The sequence below is a fragment of the Eleutherodactylus coqui genome, chromosome 11, assembly GCF_035609145.1.
Source record: "Eleutherodactylus coqui strain aEleCoq1 chromosome 11, aEleCoq1.hap1, whole genome shotgun sequence".
Lineage (NCBI taxonomy): Eukaryota > Metazoa > Chordata > Amphibia > Anura > Eleutherodactylidae > Eleutherodactylus > Eleutherodactylus coqui.
In genome coordinates this window covers 54,229,580-54,249,210 of record NC_089847.1, presented here as the reverse complement: position 1 = coordinate 54,249,210, position 19,631 = coordinate 54,229,580, and the positions used below count along the sequence as shown (strand labels likewise).

The following is a 19,631-nucleotide window of genomic DNA, read 5'->3' as shown; positions in this document are numbered from 1 at the left end:
CACATGTGGTATCCGTGCGTCGTAATGACCCAGAGAAGGAAGTTAATACATTATTTAACCCCTTAATGACATGGCCCCTTTTTTTCTTTTTTCCCCATTTCTTTTTTTCCTCACCCCTGTTTAAAAAATCACAACTTGTCCCGCAAAAAACAAGCCCTTATATGGCCATGTCAATGGAAAAATGAAAAAGTTATGGCTCTTGAGACGCAACTGCAAAACTAGTTGAAATTCAATGATTAGACCATTTTAAAAAACCTGCCCTGGTGGGCACGACAGGGTAGTAGGAAACCCACCACTCAAGGGGTTAAGTCACACAGATCCCCTTTTCCCCATACAATAACAGCATAGTATGACACTTTTTGATATACACTGGTCCCACAAAACAATATGGAGACACTGCAGTATAAATTGATACTCTTTTTCCCCTTAAAAAATATATACTTCCAACATAGAGTAAAACATTTTATAAACAGAGCCCTATTGTACACGCAAAATAAATCTTTTTGATAGCATTCTTCTTTACTGTGTTAGAAGCGCTTGAGCTTCTAGTTCTTATACCTGAGGCTTGTTTCCTGCTCCTTATTTGTATTTAAAAGGACAATTCTGTAAGAGGGGGGAATTTTTTTCAAGTACAATAGTTATGGAAAATATATTTTTCTAGAATATTTGGCATTTTTTTAAAATTATTTTAGTTGTACTATACATTTTAACATTAAATACAAAATATTCTTAGCTAGCAGTCAGCACAGAAGACTAATAAAACTCCTGAATGATGGAGCAGACTATTGTTTGCAACCTTTTGCAGAGGGAAGAGGTTATGTGTTTGCTGCTGTCATTCTCCGGTTCCTGGCGGCAGAGCTGTGTTATGAACCCACCGCTATTAGAAAGCATAGGAGACGGCCCAGATGCTTTGTAATGACGCCTATACTGCTGCTGGTACATATTTGCAGAGGGCTTTGTACATTCGTGAATCCGGTGCTGCAATGCTCATCTATATCTGCAAGCCACTGGGGTTGAAACTACAATGACTGTAACCAGTGGAGTTTGGCTGACAGATGGGAAATCTTTGGTTTGCACATATGAATAACTGCATTTTTTTTTAATAGGAAGCTGTAGAAGGATACAGATCAACGAATAGTGTTGGAAGACAAGTGATCCGTATCCATGCCCACATTCTCAATACTGTATAAACCTGATTTTGATCAACCTGCATACCACCCCTGAGCGGTGGAAGCGGACTACCTGTGATGAGGATTATCCGTTCTGTCGCATCCGACCTTCGGTCACTCTATGGATCAATGTTCTCCTCCCATTTCTGTCTTTCACCACTTCTTTCACTTCGGTGATTGACATGTTTGTGGTGGCCTTGATTGTATCTAGCCATCTTGTTCTTTGTCGTCCTGATCTTCTCTTTCCACTGACCTTGCAAAGCATCAGTACTGTTTCCAGTGAGTTAGCGGGCATCACATATGCAAAAAAAGAGAGCCGCTGTTTGATGATTTTTCCCTCTAGTGATATTTTCGGTTTGACGCAATCTAACACAGCCATGTTTGTTGTCATGGCAGTCCAAGGTATCCATAGCATCCTCCTCCAGCACCATAGTTCAAACGCATCAATTTTCCTTCTGTCTGTTTTTCTGAGCGTCCAACTTTCACAACCATACGCCGTTATGGGAAAGACGATTGCATTGACCAGTCTGGTTTTCATTGCAATGCTAAAAATCCTTGCTTTCCATTTTCCATTCCTTGCATTGGCTTCCTACAAAGTGTTATCCGTCTCTTGATCTCAGGTCCAGATTGCCCATTGCAATCGATTTTTTTGATCCAAGGAAGATGAAATCTTGGACCGTCTCGACTTCTTCATTGTTAATTTTTATGTTCACTGTACCGTTGCCGACCATGGTTATGGCTTTCGTTCTCTTGCTGTTAAGGTACAGTCCCATGCGCTTGCTTTCCTTTTGCACTCGTCGGATAAGGTATTCCAGGTCCCTTTCACTTTCCGAAAGCAGAATGGTGTCATCTGCATATCGAAGGTTGTTGACTAGAGATGAGCGAGCACGCTCAGTAAGGTCAGTTACTCGAGCGATTCTCGCTCATCTCGAGTAACTGCCTTCTCTCTCTCTCCCCCGCCACCCCTCCGAGCATGCTCTGAGGAGAAGGCAGTCACTCGAGATTAGCGAGAATCGCTCTAGTAACTGACCTTACTGAGCGTGCTCGCTCATCTCTATTGTTGACGTTTCTGCCACCGATTTTTTTTTTTTTTTTTTACTCAGATTTCTAATTCATCCAAATTGTATTGCTTCATGATCATTTCTGCGTACAGATTGGTGCCGTGGTGATTTAATGCAGCCTTGTCGTACGCCTTTCTCAATTCCGAAACCAATCCGTGTTTTTATAAGCTGTCCTGACTGCTGCTTCTTGGTTGTTGTAAAGCGGCCTTAAAGGATGTCCAATATGTTCTGGGACGCCCATTTGCTTCAGACACTTCCAAAGCTTGTCATGTTCAACACAAGCGAATGCTTTGCTGTAGTTGATGAAACACTCGTTAACGTCCTTTTGATGCTCTTGGGTCTTCTCCATGATCTAGCTCAGGTTCGCGATTTGGTCTCTAGTGCCACATCCTTTGCCGAAGCCAGCTTGAATGTCCGGCAGTTCCCATTCAACAATTGTTACAATGAGATTTTGTATGATCTTTAAAAGAATTTTGCTCGTGTGAAGTGTGAGGACGATGGTGTGGTAATTGGAACGTTCTTGAGCATCCCTTTTTTTTGGAAGTGGGGCTACCTGTACAGGTAATGTAATATAGATAATTTACTTGAATGAGGCTGTGCTGCAGTTCCCTGTACTATACCGTGTAAATGCATGTATAAATTATATAGTATATGTATTTTCATAAGTCAGTAGTGTATGGGAACAGCTGAAACTTTAGACGGTATTTTATTATGGGAAAGTGGCATATTTGTCACCTTGGTGGTGGGTCATGTGCCCCAGGTGCTGGGAGAGTGCCAACTCTGCCTTGGCTAGGGCAATTAGATACAGGGCTGGGACAAAAAAGTTAACTTATTGTCTGGGTCACTGAAAACCTAGCTACAACTGAGCCTGTAGTTCTTCTTTTTGACGTATTTAAGACTAGGTTCACACCAGCGTCCATCATGAGACCCAGAAAATGGAATGCCAAATTTGTTATATGATGGAAAGAAACTGTGCCAGACAGACCCCATTGACTATAACTGCATGCATCCTGTCACCTTCCCGCCTTGCTGCACTTTCCTGGATACAATTGGGAAGTATGTTGCGCTGTTCTGTCCATTTTGTTCCAGATCTGCCTTGGAGACTTCTAAGGGAAAATTTTCCCTGCAAAATTAGTATTCGGTCTCAGTCACATGGGCTTATGCGGGTTTCAGTTGTGTAAATACGCTGCGTATTATGCATGCAAAAAACATACACAGAAAGGCCCATTGATTTGCTGTGAAATAAGCATTAAATGTACAGGTTTCCTGTGTACTCACTGCATATTTGCGCAGTCCCATTCATTTCAGTGGCCTATTGCAGTGCATAGTAAGGACCAAAATAGAACATGCTGCGTTCCTTTTATTTTTCACACGTCTGAACATTGCATGAAAAAAAACAACAAATTTGAACGAATCCATTGAAATCAATGGGTTCTATTCACTATATAATATAGAAGTAATATACTGCACACATATGCTCGTGTGAACGAGCCCTTTAGGCAAACTGCTGAACTCTCCTGTTACATTGATATTCTTTATTTTAGGGTCGCAGGTATTTAGCGTGTTGCTGTGGACCGTGCTCAGCATTGCCATGGTTATTATAGGTAAGATGAACAGAACAGTATCACTAGCTAATTGGTTCTAAATATGAAACACAATGATCATGATTTTATTTTTTTTTGTTCTACAGGATCAGTGCATGTTGACAACTGTCCAGTGGAGCCAAAAATCCCAATCTACCTGATAGTGGCTGGGGTGTTTCACTTACTGGCTTTTGCACTTATCCCACTGAAGATGGTTGCTGAAAAGGTGGCATATTCCATTGAGAGTATTCTGGGCATTTTCTCCTTTTGCTGGTTTATTGCAGGTAGCTCCTTTACTAAATAGTGACTGTACAGCATAACAATGTGCCCTTCCTTACTTTTCTTTTTAACACAACATATCTGAGATGTGTGGCACGAGATGACCGGCTATATAAGTACAGCAACTCAACATGGTATTGATTCCACAAGTAGAATCTGGAGGGTTATTGGGCACTTCCGTCAACTAACCACCCACAGCTCCATGGTATTTGGAGGTGCAGGATCTTGGGTGCAAATGGACCTTGCCACCACTTTCCATAAATGCTTGATTGGGCTCATTTCCCGCAAACATGCAGGATCCGTAGGAACCCTGCAGAATGCGGTTTAAACCAATTCTGGCAAATTGGGTCCGGTGGCATGGTGCATTATTCTGCTGGAATATCCCATCATTGTGGGGGTACATTATTTGCATCCTTTTATGAACTTGGTCACCAAGCAGTAAAACATAGCAGGCATCAGTCAATGACTTGTTTAGGCAGACCAGGGGACCCAGCCCATACAATGAGAACACATCCCACCCCAGTATGGAACCACCACTAGCCCTCACAGTGCCTTGCTGATAACTAGAGACCATGGCTTCATGGGGTCTGCGCCACACACAACCCTTACCATCAGCCTCAAACAATTGGTACTGTGACTCATCAGACCATGCCACATGTTGCCAGTCCTCTAGGGCCAGTTAATAACCTCACAAGCCCAGGTAAGGTGCTCTGGCAGATGACATGATGTTGAGAGAGATGCTGTGGTGGCTCTTCTGCTCCTATATCCCATGGAAGCTAAAGAACACTGCACTGGCCTTCAGGATATGCATGTGAATCCTCCTTCATTGAATGCTGATGTTATTTCTGCCAGAGCAGCTTGTCCCTTTACACAGACAATTCTAGCCAGATGCCATTGGCTGCCATTGTCAACCACCTCGCTCAGAAGATAACCCCTCACGAATTGCCATATTTTTTGGAGTATACGACGCACTGGACCATAAGACCCACCTAAGTCTTAGTTGGAAAAAAGTAAGAAAAAAATATTTCAAACCAAAATAAATGTTTCACAGAGTGGACATGTGCCGCTGACATATTTAATGGGAAACCTCGCTTCACACTTGCATGCACATCACACTCCATGCAATGTGTTTTCCTGTCCCATTGAAAACAATGGATGATGCATTCCAAGGAACGCACAATTTTGGACAATAGGTTCATATTCGTGCGATTTGCACGGCCATTTGAAAGTGGCCTTAGGGCTCTTTCACGCGAGTGTCGTTTTGAGTAGGTGCATGAGAAAATCTCTCTTAAAAGAACCCATGGTTTCCTTTGGGTTCTTACAGATGAACGATTTTTTGGACACGCTGAAAAAATAGTGTGTCAAAAGATTTTTTTGACACTGAGATTTCTCTTCATCAAAAGATAGGGCATATTCTATATTTTGACGGCTCAGTGTCGACGGCTCCCATATACTCCTATGGGAGCCATCCAGCAAAGGGTGTGGCACACTCGCTAATTCCAGCCGCGACGTGCTCGCAGCTGCTATCTGTTCAGCCGATTTAACACTCAGATAGCCGTGCTGTTTTAGCGTTAAAATGACACTTATGTGAAACAGCCCTCTGGCCTTAGTCAGACGGGCGTTTTTTCGCGCGATTTGCGGATCGCATGACGGATGCGCATCCGCAAATCGCGTGACCGGCGCCCGAAAATCGCCCGAAAATCTGCTCCTAGCCGCGTTTCATTAGAAACGGGCTGGAGCTGTCCAGCGCATTGCATTCAATGGAGCCGGCAATACAGCCGACTCCATTGAAAGCAATGCGCTGCGGGCGAGTGTGGGATGAATTGTCGGGAAGGGCTTAAATATATAAGCCCTTCCCTGCAATTCATCCAGAAAAGTGTAAAAATAAAAAATATATCTATACTCACCTGCTCCCGGCAGCCGGAGTTCCGTGCGGCCGGCCTGCAGTGGGTGTGAAGGGGGTGTGAGTCAGACCTGTCCCCTGATTGGCTCAGCTCAGAGCAAACATCGTTCTTCTCTGCCACAGCTGTTACAGCTGTGGCAGAGAAGAATGATTTGTCTTCTATATGTTCTCAATGGGGTCGGCGCTGCTGCCGCCGGCCCCATTGAGCGCATATAGAGAAGAGAACAGGAATCGCAGATCGCAGATAGGTGCGATCTGCGATTTCTGTTCTATAATTTATCGGACGAGCGCATAAAAAGCGCTCATGTGTCCGATACCATTGCAAAGCAATGGTTTTAAAAAATCGCCGGACGCATGCGCATGCGCAAATCGCGCAAAAAAAACACCCGTCTGACTAAGGCCTCATAGTGAGAAAAATGCGGTATACAGGTGTGGGCATTCCTGAGCCATCACCTGAGGTAATGCCACTTCACAATCAATTTATATATGGCTATCCCGTGACTTTTGCACATCAGTGTACAGCTTTAAAGGTTCTATATGGTTGTCAGGTTTTTTTAGGAATTCATAAATGGACATTAAATGTGTGTTTTTTCCATGAATTGATTTTTGTTTTGCCTTTTTTTGTCTCCAGGTAGTGTCTGGGTGTTTAGAGTCTACCAAGAAAATCCACGACGCTGTAATGATCTGGTTTACAAATTTGCATTTGGAATCCTGATCTTCGAGTATATCTTTATAGCCTTCGCAGTTGCGGTTATCTGCTTACTGACGTGCTGTGCTGGTCTCCTGGTAAGTAGTCGCTGTGATTTAATAAGGATTTTTTACAGATTAAAACCACAAACTCCTTTACCTCTAGAATAGAGAAATGGCTTCACCCAGCCTTCTTAATGGTCTGTGTACTCCAAAACCAGGAGTCCGTCCTGTCTGAGCAAACAGGAAAGGCTTCCCTAAGGACCGAACACAAACAAATACTGCTGCATCAGTGCACCCTCAGGGCTTTTTCACACTACCACATTTGCGCAGCATACTGCGTGCGCAATACTCAGTGAATAGAACCCGTTCATTTCAATGCTTCGTTTACATGAGCGTATTTTGCACACAGATTTCTTTCGCACAAAAACAGATACGCAGCATGTTCTATACTTGTGTATTACGCACAGACATGGCACGTGCTAAATTAAATTGCCCATTGAAATCAATGAAAGCAAGCTTGTGTTTTTTGTTTTTTTTTTTCACGTGCAAATACGCACAACATGTGCTCGCAATAATACAGTAAAACAAGCACAGGCGCATGCAAAAATGCAATGCCCATAAGCACAAATGTGCAAACTTTTTATACAAGCTTTGTTACCGGGAATTAAAAACAAAGCCAGACTCCATGTACAGACAGCTGTTTCAGGGTTTTTGCCCTTCATCAGTGTAATAGTAGGAGTCTGGCTTTGCTAGTGAGAGGCCTGGGACGAGGGTCAGAAACACTACCTTTTCTCCTTAAGGAGAACTATATACAGTGAGTGAAGAGACTCAAATGGTTTCCATTTGAAAGCACTGTTAGGCTTCCTTCACACTCAGGTTTTTTTTGTCTTTTTTTTGCTTTAAAAAACAAGTCATGAATTTCATCCTTTTTTTTGAAAATGTACAGATGCTATTTATTTTTTTTTATTCATGCATTTTTTTTTAATATGTATTTTTTCATGCATTTTTCAAGTGTTGTTGAGAGTCTTTGGCCTCATGTCCATGGAAAAATCAGGCCTGCGCGGATTACTCCTGCGGATGCACTGTAATTATCGGGGGTTTTTTTCATGCGGGAGATCAATTGACATAAGAGCTCCCGCACGCGTGATCCGCACTGAAATGGAGCATGTCGCGTTTTTTTCACGCACGTGAAATCCGCAAATCACTTAAAATACCATCCGCGGCTATTTATTTAACTGCGGATGGTCAATGCTTTCCTATGGGATGCGGCTTTGCTTTTTTCACGTGGCAATTTGCTATGATCTTGGCTGCTTTTCTAAGGCTCCTCTCACACATGAATGCGACAAAGCACTGTGATTTTACTTTCACTTTCAGCCACAGCTCCCTGCAGCCAACAGCGTGTTTTAGCGCACCCCATCATTGTGATGGGTGATGAGGTGCGCTAACAGCCAAAAGTAGAGAAGACAGTGCTCGAAAATCACGCTTCTGGAAAGCGCCGTCCAGCGCCGCAAACAAGGCCACATTAATTGGGAGCATTATACCGCGAATAATGAGACTTTCAAAACTCTGTGTTAATCGCGGTGAAAAGCGCCATTGTGAGAGAGGCCTTTAATGTGTGATAATGAGTGATCTGTGGTATTATCTGTTGACATACAACATATTGCAGTTGGTGCAGTTCACTAGATTGGCCACCAGAGTGCAATAAATCAAAATTAGATTTCTTTTTTTTTTTTACATACAACCTATTGCAGTTGTAACAATATGTATCTAAATTTTCAGGGTCTGGATTGTACAACTTCAGTACTTGAGCAAGTTCACTGATGTAAAATTAGATCACTAAAGAAAGCTGTAAACCCTAAATACAGGGGTCGCATGTGTTCTGACTGTAGTAACTCGTAATTATGGGGGTATAATGGGAGTTTAAAATGAGTACTTGGATATAAGTACCATGTTTCCCCAAAAATAAGACCCTGTCTTATATTAATGTTTGCCCCCAAAATGGCACAGGGCCTTATTTGGGGGGGGGGGATATCTTATACTTACCTAGCAGGCGCCACCCAGAGTGCCTCCCGCTGGTCTCCGCAGTTCCGGACAGGCTTGCTTGCAGTTCTCAGCGCCAACAGATCACTTGCTGGTAACAGGTTTTTTAAACCCCGCTTCCAGCAAGCGATTGTTCTGATTGTCTGAGCCGCAGCGCTCGAGAACCAATCAGAGCCAGCGCTTGATGGACCAATCACAGCCATTCAGTGAAGGGACCCAGACGGCGTCTGCTAGGTAAGCATTGCTTTTTTTCACTTAGTGTAGCTAGGGCTTATTTTTGGGGTAGGGCTTATATTTCAAGCCCCACCCTTCTCCGTCCCCAAAAATCAGGGTAGGTCTTATTCTTCAAGGTAGGTCTTACTTTCAGGGAAATGCGGTACTAGGTCACTTTCATGCAGCACTATTTTGGTCAGTAATTACAAGCCAAAACCAGAAGAGGTGCTAATCTTTTTATCTTCGTGGTATTTTTTTTTCTGTATAATTGCCATTCTTGGCTTTGGTTTACAAATACTGAAGCACAATACTGCCCCAATACTGCCTTCTGAATGAGGCCTTGGACTGTTTCCATGCAGTGCAGTTTGGGTGCAGTTGTTGCATGCATTTTATTTGCCAAAGCTGGGGCCGTATCTCAGAAAAAGAGGAAAAGTGTAAGCCTTCCCTCTATATTCCCCTCGTTAGTATCTACTTCAGGATTTCTTTAGTGAGAAAATAGTCCCGACACTCGGCAACCCTTCTCACAAGATTCATTAAAAGGGTTGTGCCAAGATAGAAAATGATTAGAGATGAGCGAACGTACTCGTTAAGGGCGATTTCGCAATCAAGCATCGCTATTTTCGAGTACCCGACTACTCGGGTGAAAAGATTCGGGGGGCACCGGGGGTGCGCGGGGGGGGTTGCAGAGGGGAGTGGGGGGGAGAGAGAGAGAGCTCCCCCCTGTTCCCCACTGCTAGCCCCCGCTCCACCACGCCGCCCCCCGAATCTTTTCACCCGAGTAGCCAGGTACTTGAAAATAACGATACTCGATTGCGAAATCGCCCTTAATGAGTACGTTCGCTCATCTCTAAAAATGATCCCTGATTAGAGATGAGCGAGTAGTGCCTTAGCCGAGTATCTCCCCGCTCCTCTCTAAAGATTCGGGGCCGGCGCGGGTGACAGGTGAGTTGTGGCGGGGAGCAGGGGGGGGGGGGGGGGAGAGGGAGAGAGCGATCTCCCCGCTCTCCCCCGCCGCTCCCCGCCGGCCCCCAAATCTTTAGAGACGAGCGGGGAGATACTCGGCTAAGGCACTACTCACTCATGTAATGTGCCTTAGCGAGTACGCTCGCTCATCTCTATCCCTTATCCATAGGATTGGGTATAACTTCCTGATTGGTGTGGGTCCAACTGCTAGGCTTCCCACCGGTACTGAGAACAGCGTTCCTGAAGGTCCCTGCATGAATGGAGCAGAATTCATGCAATCAGTTCAATGGGAGCATCAGAGATTGCCGAGTTAGAGCACTTGGCAAACTCTTACACCCATTGAAATAAATGGATCGAGAGTGAATATGCACGACCAATGCGCCCAAAATACACTGATATGATCTAAGTAATAAAATGTGTTATTCACATTTCAAAGTTACATTCGCAAATCTGAAAAATGGAAGATTGCACTCGAGCCCAGCAAGCAGAAAATGTCTGCAGTATCTGTACCTGCACCATTAATGAGGAGAGAACAATTCTGCTATATTTTTCTCGCTCTCCTTTATTAAATCCGCATTCAGTCAGACAAGTAAAAGTAGCTTTGTGCTATAGCTAGTTTAAACGGACTGTTCATTTATCCGCATGATAAAACACATCAGCCCTACTAGGGAATATGGAGGTCATATGGCTTCCCAGACTCCTGACCTCTTTGATCCATCTGAAAGGCTAGTAGGGGCTGCTACATTTTTGCTACAGCTGGAAGTCGAAGAAGCTGAACCCGTGGATTTAGCTTGAAAAAAAGGCTTGTCTTCATGAAACAACCTTTTAATAGACAGAATCTGTATGTGCAAACTCCTCCTCACTAGGGGGAGCCAACTGCATATGAATGTATACATCTATTGAACTTAATGGGAGATGTATAAAGCTGTTCCATGCACTCCCCATGGTGGGGCTAGTAGGAGAAGCAGTTAGTGCTGCAGCTTCAAAGATGGCACAAGCCTGGCCTTTACAGGAGGTAGGTACACCACTGAACAGAACTAATATTGAAAATTGTGGGGGCTGGTTTAATTGAGAAATGTAGTCTTTGCAGCTATGTCACCGTATTAATAACATCCAGTCCAATCATGTAGATAGGTGCAGCACTCAGGAACTATCAAAGATTTTTGTAGATAAGTTGTAGACTGTATTTACTGTACCACATCTAAGTACACAAGCAGGATACCCAATACAACACCTCCCCTAGTGATCTCATCTCTCTCGTTGGCTAGGTGCATCCCATGGCAGGTGCATCAACTTAGGCATCATCAGACAAATACATGGAACCAAGATATTTCACGGGACCCACTGACGTCCTGGCAAATCCATTGTGCATGTGCCCCAGCACCACATCATACATCCATGCGTCATCGCCCCAAAACGCCATCAGCAGTAGCGCATGTGTCAGCGATTGGCAATATCGCGAAACGCCATATGTCACATAATCATTATCACTGCACATGTGCCATTATCATAGCGCTACGGCGCCTCCTATCCACAAATGTGCTGGAAACCATAGCGCATGCATAACCATTCAATCAGCAGTGTAACGAGATTTCCATGAATGGAGATATCACTATTGCATATGTATTGGTACCATGGCACTGCAATGCCTTTCATCCGCAGAATTGTACAGTAACAAATGTGAGAATAGCAGCATCACACTCCTGTGCCACATGTATTCAACCATGTCTTCACTGGACATAACAGTCTCATTGATGCCAAAGCGTAGCACTAGCCACGGACATACAGTTACCGTGGCAACAAGCACAAATCCAAATGTGTAATGTAAGGTCATAAAAATGAAAATCCATATGCATCCTCCAACATATAGGACAATCAATATGCTGTAACTATCCTAAAGCCCACAGAATAGGGTATAAAATAAGATGTAACATATACCCTATTAATAATCTGAATATAACTCATCTCGTTGCAAAAAATGGAATAGAAAATTATCAAAATGTCGTATGGATCAACAAATAATGCAATTAAAAAGTACAACTTATCCTGCAATAAAATTACAACAAAAAAAGAATGCAGCAGTAAACAAAAAAGTGTGAAAAAATTTTAAAGTTTTTCTTTTTTAAAAACTATTGTATTTTCCAGCGTATAAGACGACCTTTTAACCCCGAAAAATCTGCTCTGCAGTCGGGGGTTGTCTTATACGCCAGGTATACAGATAATTAGGTGCTGTCTAGAGATGAGCGAGCGTACTCGGAAAAGCACTACTCGCTCGAGTAATTTGCTTTATCCGAGTATCGCTGTGCTCGTCCCTGAAGATTTGGGTGCCGCTGCGGCTGACAGGTGAGTCGCAGCAGGGAGCAGGGGAGAGCGGGCGGGAGAGAGGGAGAGAAAGATCTTACCTCCGTTCCTCCCCGCTCTCCCGTGCCGCTCCCCGCTCCGTGCCGGCACCCGAATCTTCAGGGACGAGCACAGCGATACTCGGATAAAGCAAATTACTCGAGCGAGTAGTGCTTTTCCGAGTACGCTCACTCATCTCTAGTGCTGTCCCAAAAAAAAAATCAATACGCACCTCCTGCGGCGCTGCTGCAGGCTGTCGCTCACTCGTGCACGCCGACAGAGCATTGCTTTCTGCAAGCGGGGCTTGAATGCCCCGCCTCCAGAAAGCTAATGCTCTAATTGGCTAACTTAGTCTGGCGTTAGCCAATCACAGCCATTCATGACGTCATTGAATGGCTGTGATTGACTATATAAATTTGGTATTGACATAATCGTATCGGCCTGCAGGATTAATTTAACATATTATACTGCAGGTTGAACGCTGTTAAAAATTTAAAAAAACATGACAGATTTGCAGATTTTGTTAACCTTGTTTCCAGAAAAAATTGAATGAAAAGCAATCAAAATGTTATACACTCCCAAAAATTTGAAAAATGAAGACTAGAGTTCATCCCGCAAAAAAAAGCCCTTAGGCCTCATGTCCACGGGGAAAATCAGATCCGCTGCAGATTCTCCATGGAGAATCTGCAGCGGGTCCCTCCTGCCCCGCGGACATGAGCGCTGAAAATAAGAATTTATAAGAATTTACCTATCCGTAGCGGGCGGCGAAGCTCTGCTCTTCCTCACGGCCGGATCTTCTTTTTCGGCCGGCGGATGAATTCCTCACGCCGGCGGCACGTCGCCGGCACGTCATCGACGTGCCGCTCATGCGCCTGGCGCATCCGCCGAGCCGAAGCAAGGGAGATGCGGCCGTAAGGAAGAGAAGACCTTCCCGGCCCGCTGCGGGTGAGTAAATGCTTTTAAATTCCTATTTTAGTTCTCCCGCGGATCCGGACGGCTTCCATAGGCTTCAATAGAAGCCCGCGGGAGCCGTCCCCGCGGGAGACCTGCACGAAAATGGAGCATGGTCCAGATTTTTTCATGCTCCATTTTTTTTTAAATGCCTTTTATTGACCATCCGCGGGTATTTATCTACCCGCGGGTGGTCAATGCATCCCTATGGGATGCGGATCCGCATGCGGGAGATCCGCTGCGGATCTTAAATCATATTTTGCCCGTGGACATGAGGCCTTAGGGTGCATTCACGAGTGTGTGCGTACATAGGTGCGCACAAACACACATAAGTGCAGGTCCATGCAGCACTGCTTTCAGTAGAGGCAGGCCAGAACCATCCCCGTCCCACTTCACCATCTTTCACTAGTGATGATCGTTCCTGTGTAAAAGGCTCCTAAAAGAAAAAAAAAATGCATGAAGTTCTACTTTAAATGCAACTTGAACAGATGTTTGTATGAACGTATTATTTTTACCTCTGCACGTAAACACTTAAACATTTTTAAATACTCAACAACCTTAAACTATCTTGGGAAAAAATGCTGGACTTGTTGGAAAGCCAGAGTCTGATTCTGCTGCTGGAGTCAGTTTTTGAAGTAGCCATTAGGAGAGGTCTGCACAGAGCTTCTCATCATAAATAGCCTTGTAGCATCTCAGGCCTTTGGTAACTGTACAGTAAACTTTGCTGAACCTCTCTGTAACATGATCTTGCTCCTCTAACTTTGCCATTCCTGCTTCATTAAGATGAAAAGCATCAACTAACACTATTGTAGAAAACGTCTTGAAATTTGGAGTTTCTAGGTCCTGGTCTTCTTCCCTAAATGCTATCATCTGCTGCTCTAGTTCCATAAGGTCGTCATTGCTCAATTCTTTGCCATAGGGGTCAAGTTATTCTATATCACTTTCATAGATGTACAACTGCAGTTGATTACCAATAGCAACCGACCTTCTGGGGTCATCATCTATTGGGTCATCATCTATTATCCCCATCTATGATGGGGTCATCATCTATTAACCCCAGAATTTTTTTCCAAACTTCTCTCATATTTGTCTCTTCATCCCAAGCATCAGCAATATTTTTGATCACATCATAAATGTTATAATCCTTCCAGAGCTCTCTTAAGGTCATCTCATCATTTTGGGTAGCCCTGACAGCTAGTAAGAATGTCCTCTGTGAATAATAGGCCTTAACTCCATAACTCTATATGACGTAAGTTTTTCTTCTTGGCACCGTCGTACTTAAGGCACCAGAATGTAAATTTACATCATGTGAATGGCGCGGGATCAGAAGCAGACCCTGTGCCATCTTTCAGCAGGAACCAGCTGTTACTGTTAACCGGCCTCCAGCTGCAACATCTGAGATCTTTATTTTCCATGGTGATGGTTTTTCGTTTCTTTGCTGCATCACCAGCACTTACATTACATTTGTGTTTCCGTTGCATCATGGCAGGGCAGTACATGATACAGTACTTACAAGGGTATGACAGTGACAAGAGCAAACATCCTGTAATGTACAGTACCAGATCCAGAAGAAGAGGCGGGTACCGCTCGTCTGCTCATCTAACAGCCAACTTCCTCTATACTACAAACCAGACCCCAAAAAGGTGGACATTCCTTGTTGGCATTGAATGTTGCAGAGTACGTTTTGGCTTTGGGTTAGGCCCTGTACATAGGGCTCATTCATGCAGAAGTTAGCGCATTTTGGTCACCTAGACCCACGTATTTCTTCTGCTCCTGCAGGTTTTTGTGTATGCAAATATAGTGCATACACTGAAGTGCCCATGTATTCGCTGCACGAATACACTTGTGTAAACAAGCCCTAATACTATATGTATGGATGGATATATACATATAGTATATGTGTGTGTGTGTATATACTATACTAGCTGATATACCCGACTTCGCACAAGTTAATTTGTTAGTGGTGTTTATCTTGTGTTCACACGGAAATCTTATGAAGTCGTCTTTACTTTAGAGATACCGAGGGAAAAAAATATGTTCACCATTTTGCATGGTTCTTTACGTTACCCAGGAAACACCACGTGGAGGTAACCATGCGACGTTTCCTTTATATAAAATGACATCAGGAAGGGAGAGAATTAGATTCCGTACGTAAAATTTGGACGCTAATTCTTTTGTGCTTAGAATTGAATAATCGAGTTGGGACCCATTAACTTTTCCTATTTATGACATAATAATCAATGCTCGTGCCAAATTTCAAGTGAGAGAATTAGATTATGTGCATAAAATTTGGACGCTAATTTTTTTGCGCTTAGAATTGAATAATCCAGTTTGGACCCATTAACTTTTCCTTTTTATGACATAATCAATGCCCGTGCCAAATTTCAAATTTCTATGACATCGGAAAGTGAGAGAATTAGATTGTGTACGTAAAATTTGGACGCTAATTCTTTTGCGCTTAGAATTGAATAATCGAGTTGGGACGCATTAACTTTTCCTATATATGACATAATCAATGCTGCAAAATTTCAAATTTCTATGACATTGGGAAGTGAGAGAATTAGATTACGTGCGTAAAATTTGGACGCTAGTTCCTTTGCGCTAGAATTGAATAATTGAGTTGGGACCCAATAGCTTTCCTATTTATGATATAATCAATGCTTGTGCCAAATTTCATGTTTCTATGACATCGGGAAGTGAGAGAATTAGATTCCGTACATAAAATTTGGACGCTAATTCTTTTGCGCTTAGAATTGAATAATCGAGTTGGTACCCGCTAGATTCTCCTACTTATGACATAATCTATGCTTGTGCCAAATTTCATGTTTCTACGCCATTGGGAAGTTGGAGAATTAGTGTTCGAGCAATTGCCTTTAGCGAGTATACTCGCTCATCTATAGTCTTTATACATATATAGATATGGCCTGGATGGATAGGGATTTTCATGAAATGACGTCAGAATCTGAGTCTGCCCCATCTGTAGCAGGAGTCGACTGTGACTGACAGCTGGCTTCTCACTATATTGGCGGGGACTAGCAAGAACACGGATCACTGCCTTCGACCTCTTACATGGCACGATCAATGTTATCGTCCCTCTGCTATGAAATTGAAGAGGTCCAATGAGTTGCCAAGGCAACCGGAGGCCTAACAGTGCAATGGCTTGTAATGTAAAAGAATATTGATAAATGTATTATTTGTACATCCTGAAGATCACAGGTTCAAGTTCCCTAAAGGGTCATAAAAAAGTGAAAAAAATTAGTAAGAAAATAAAATCCTTTTGGGAGCATTTTTCCCTTTTTTTATTGTTTTAAAAAAGCCATGCTTGTTACCACCACATCCAACACTTCTTTTTATCCCCTACTACAAATGCCATTGAACAAAAAAGCAAAAAGAGCCAATGTGCTTGTTTTCTTCATTTCACATTCCAAAAAATGCAATAAAAGTGCTCAAAAATATAATATTTACCCCAAAATAGTACTAATAAAAACTACAGCTTATCACACAAAAACACAAGCCCTCACACAGCTCCTTCCATGGAAAAATAAAAACGTTATGGGTCTTTGAATGCAGCAATGCAAAAAAAAAATTCCAAAAAAAGCTTTTTATTGGAAAAAAAGAGGAAAAACATAGAAAGATATATGATTTTGGTACCATTGTAATCATACGCACCCACAGAATAAAATGATCATGTCATTCATGCTGTATAGTGAATACCATTAAGCAAAAAAAACAGCTTGGATGTGTTTTTTACCCAGTACCTCCAAAATAAGTTATACAATACATATGTACCCCAAAATTGTACCAATAAAAACTACAGCTTGTCCTGCAAAAAAAAAACATGCTCTTTCACAGTATCTTCTATGGAGAAATAAAACAGTTATGGGTCTTTGAATGCTGTCAAGCAAAAAAATATATATATTTAAAAAAAAAAAAAGCCTTTCATCGTAAATAAAAGAAAAACAAACATAATTTTGGTATTGTTGTAATCGTACAGACCCACAGAAGGAAGTTATGTTGTTTATACTGCATAGTGAGCGCCTTTAACCCCTTCCCGCTCCAGAACGTACATTTACGTCCTGGAGCGTCGGGTTATGTATGCAGAGAGGTCATGGGGCGACCTCTCTGCATACAGCACGGGCGTTAGCTGTTTACTACAGCTCACACCCGCGGACAATAGCTGCAAATGCTGTTTGGCCGATCACGGCTATTAACCCTTTAAATGGCCACAGGGCTGCCTTGAGAGACTGCCTATCAAGCCATCCCCGTGGGGTGGCTTGATAGGCTGCCTGTCGGAATGCAGTATGACGTAATGCTATAGCATTATGTCATACTGCAGCAGCGATCAAAGCATCGCATATTGTAGTCCCCCAGAGGGACTTAAAAGTAAAGTTAAAAAAAGATGAATAGAGTTTTTTTAATTGTTAAAAAAAAAGAAAGAAAAGTTGAAATCAACCCCCTTTTTGCCATATCTGTAATTAAAAAATCTAAATCATAAAATAAAAATACGTTTGGTATCGCCACGTCCGTAAAAGTCCGATCTATCAAAATTGCACATTATTTTCCCCGCATGGTGAATGTTGTCCGAAGAAAAAAATATAAAGAACGCCAGAAATGCACTTTTTCGCTCACCCTGTCTCCCAGAAAAAATGCAATACAAAGCGATCAAAAAGTCGTATGTATTCCGAATTAGTACTGACGGAAACTACAGGATATCACGCAAAAAATGAGTCCTCGCTGAACTACGCCGACAGAAAAATAAAAAGGTTATTGTGCGCACAAGATAATGGCAAAAAATAATTGAAAAAAAATTAAATGTCTTTGAAAAAAAAAAAGAGTAGTATAGTAAAAAAAACCTATACAAGTTTGGTATCGTAGCAATCGTACCGACCCATAGAATAAAGTTATCATGTCGCTTTAGTTGCAGTTTGTGCGCCGTAGAAACAAGACGCACTGAAAAATGGCGGAATGTCGGTTTTTTTTCATTTTACTCAACTTAGAATTTTTTTAAGTTTTTCAGTACATTATATGGTACTTTAAATAGCACCATTAAAAACTACAACTCGTCCCGCAAAAAACAAGCCCTTGAACAGCGACGTCGATGGATAAATAAAGGAGTTATTATGGAAATAAAAAGAGCCGCATCATTAAGACTGCCTGCAGACGGCCGGGTCGGATCCGGCAGCGAGAATTCTCGCAGCGGGACCCGAGCGCCTGCAGAGAGCAGCGCGTACTCACCGGCGCCCCGCACCTCCGGATCTTTCATGGGCTGGCTGCTGGGTGAGTGCGTTTCTGTGCGGAGCTTGCAGAACATGCCGCGGTTTGTTTGCCGCGCAAGATTTCGCGCGGCCGTCTGCATAGGATTGCGTTTGTTAACGCAATCCTATGCAGGCTTCCAGTGGCGGAAATCCCGCGGGCAATTCCACCGTGGAATCTCTGCCCGTCTACAGGTGGCCTAAGGGGTAAAAAAAAAGAAAAAGAGGCAGAATTTCTTTTCACCCTTCCCCCCAATATCATATGTACCACAAAATGGCACCAATTAAAAACTACAGCTTTCCACGCAACAAAGAAGCCCTCATAAGGTAATATTGATGAAAAAATAAAAAAATATATGGCTTTTGAAAAGTGGAGATGTAAATCCCCCAAAACTGTTGTCCCCAAAACGGTCGCTTCCTTAAGGGGTTAAAGAGTTTTTCTGGGCAGATGCTATTGATGACCTATTCTCTGGATGGGCCATGAATACTTGATTCGCTGGGGTCCATCGCTTAGGACTCTGGCTGATCAGATGATTGGATAACCACTGTCGGCGTCAAAACACGTACAGAGCAGAAGCTCCCTGTGTAATCAGCAGAAGCAGTAATTACAGGTGCAGCTCTCGTTAAACTCAGTAAGCGCTGCGCCTGCAATTACAAGTGCAAATCACTACACAGGGGTTGGAGCAGTCCACTTCCACTCCATACTCCTCTGTGTTGTGGCACTGAGGACCCGTTCACATGAGCGCAGTTTTAGCACATTACAGGCTGAGAAGATCACGTCTAATAGAACTCATGGTTTCCTATAGAACTGTTCAAATGAAGGAATTTTAGACACACAAAATACTCTTACCTAACAAAGATAAAACATGTGACTGCAAATCTCGCATCTAAGGTCCGTGGTGCGAGAAAAGATAGGACCTGACCTATCTTTGTTGCGTGGGAGTTTCCATAGACTTCTATGGTAGCTGGATAACACGCGCCACACAGCTCCCGATCGTGTGAATGGGCAAATTCACCGCTAATTAAGCTCGAGACTTAATAGCTGGAAATCACCTGTTCACATGAATTTTTTCCACGAGTGAGGTGCAAGTTTTTGGTTTTTGTTTTTTAAGCGCGGCTATTTGAGTGCTAAAACCACACTCATGTGAATGAGGCCTGGCAGTGGGTGGTTGCGATTAGCGGCCCTG

The 19,631-nt window shown here is 43.0% G+C and overlaps 1 protein-coding gene across 5 annotated transcripts in view; it reads left to right on the top strand.

The window, feature by feature from the left end:
* Positions 1-19,631, top strand: part of LOC136582858 (transmembrane protein 272-like) — a 66,151-nt gene that overhangs the window by 36,721 nt on the left and 9,799 nt on the right. For all 5 annotated transcript variants that reach the window (XM_066584129.1, XM_066584131.1, XM_066584130.1 and 2 more), the window contains exons 4-6: positions 3,775-3,834; positions 3,921-4,097; positions 6,627-6,781. In XM_066584129.1, the coding sequence (XP_066440226.1) occupies positions 3,775-3,834; positions 3,921-4,097; positions 6,627-6,781 (392 nt within the window). The remainder of the gene's footprint in view (positions 1-3,774; positions 3,835-3,920; positions 4,098-6,626; positions 6,782-19,631) is intronic.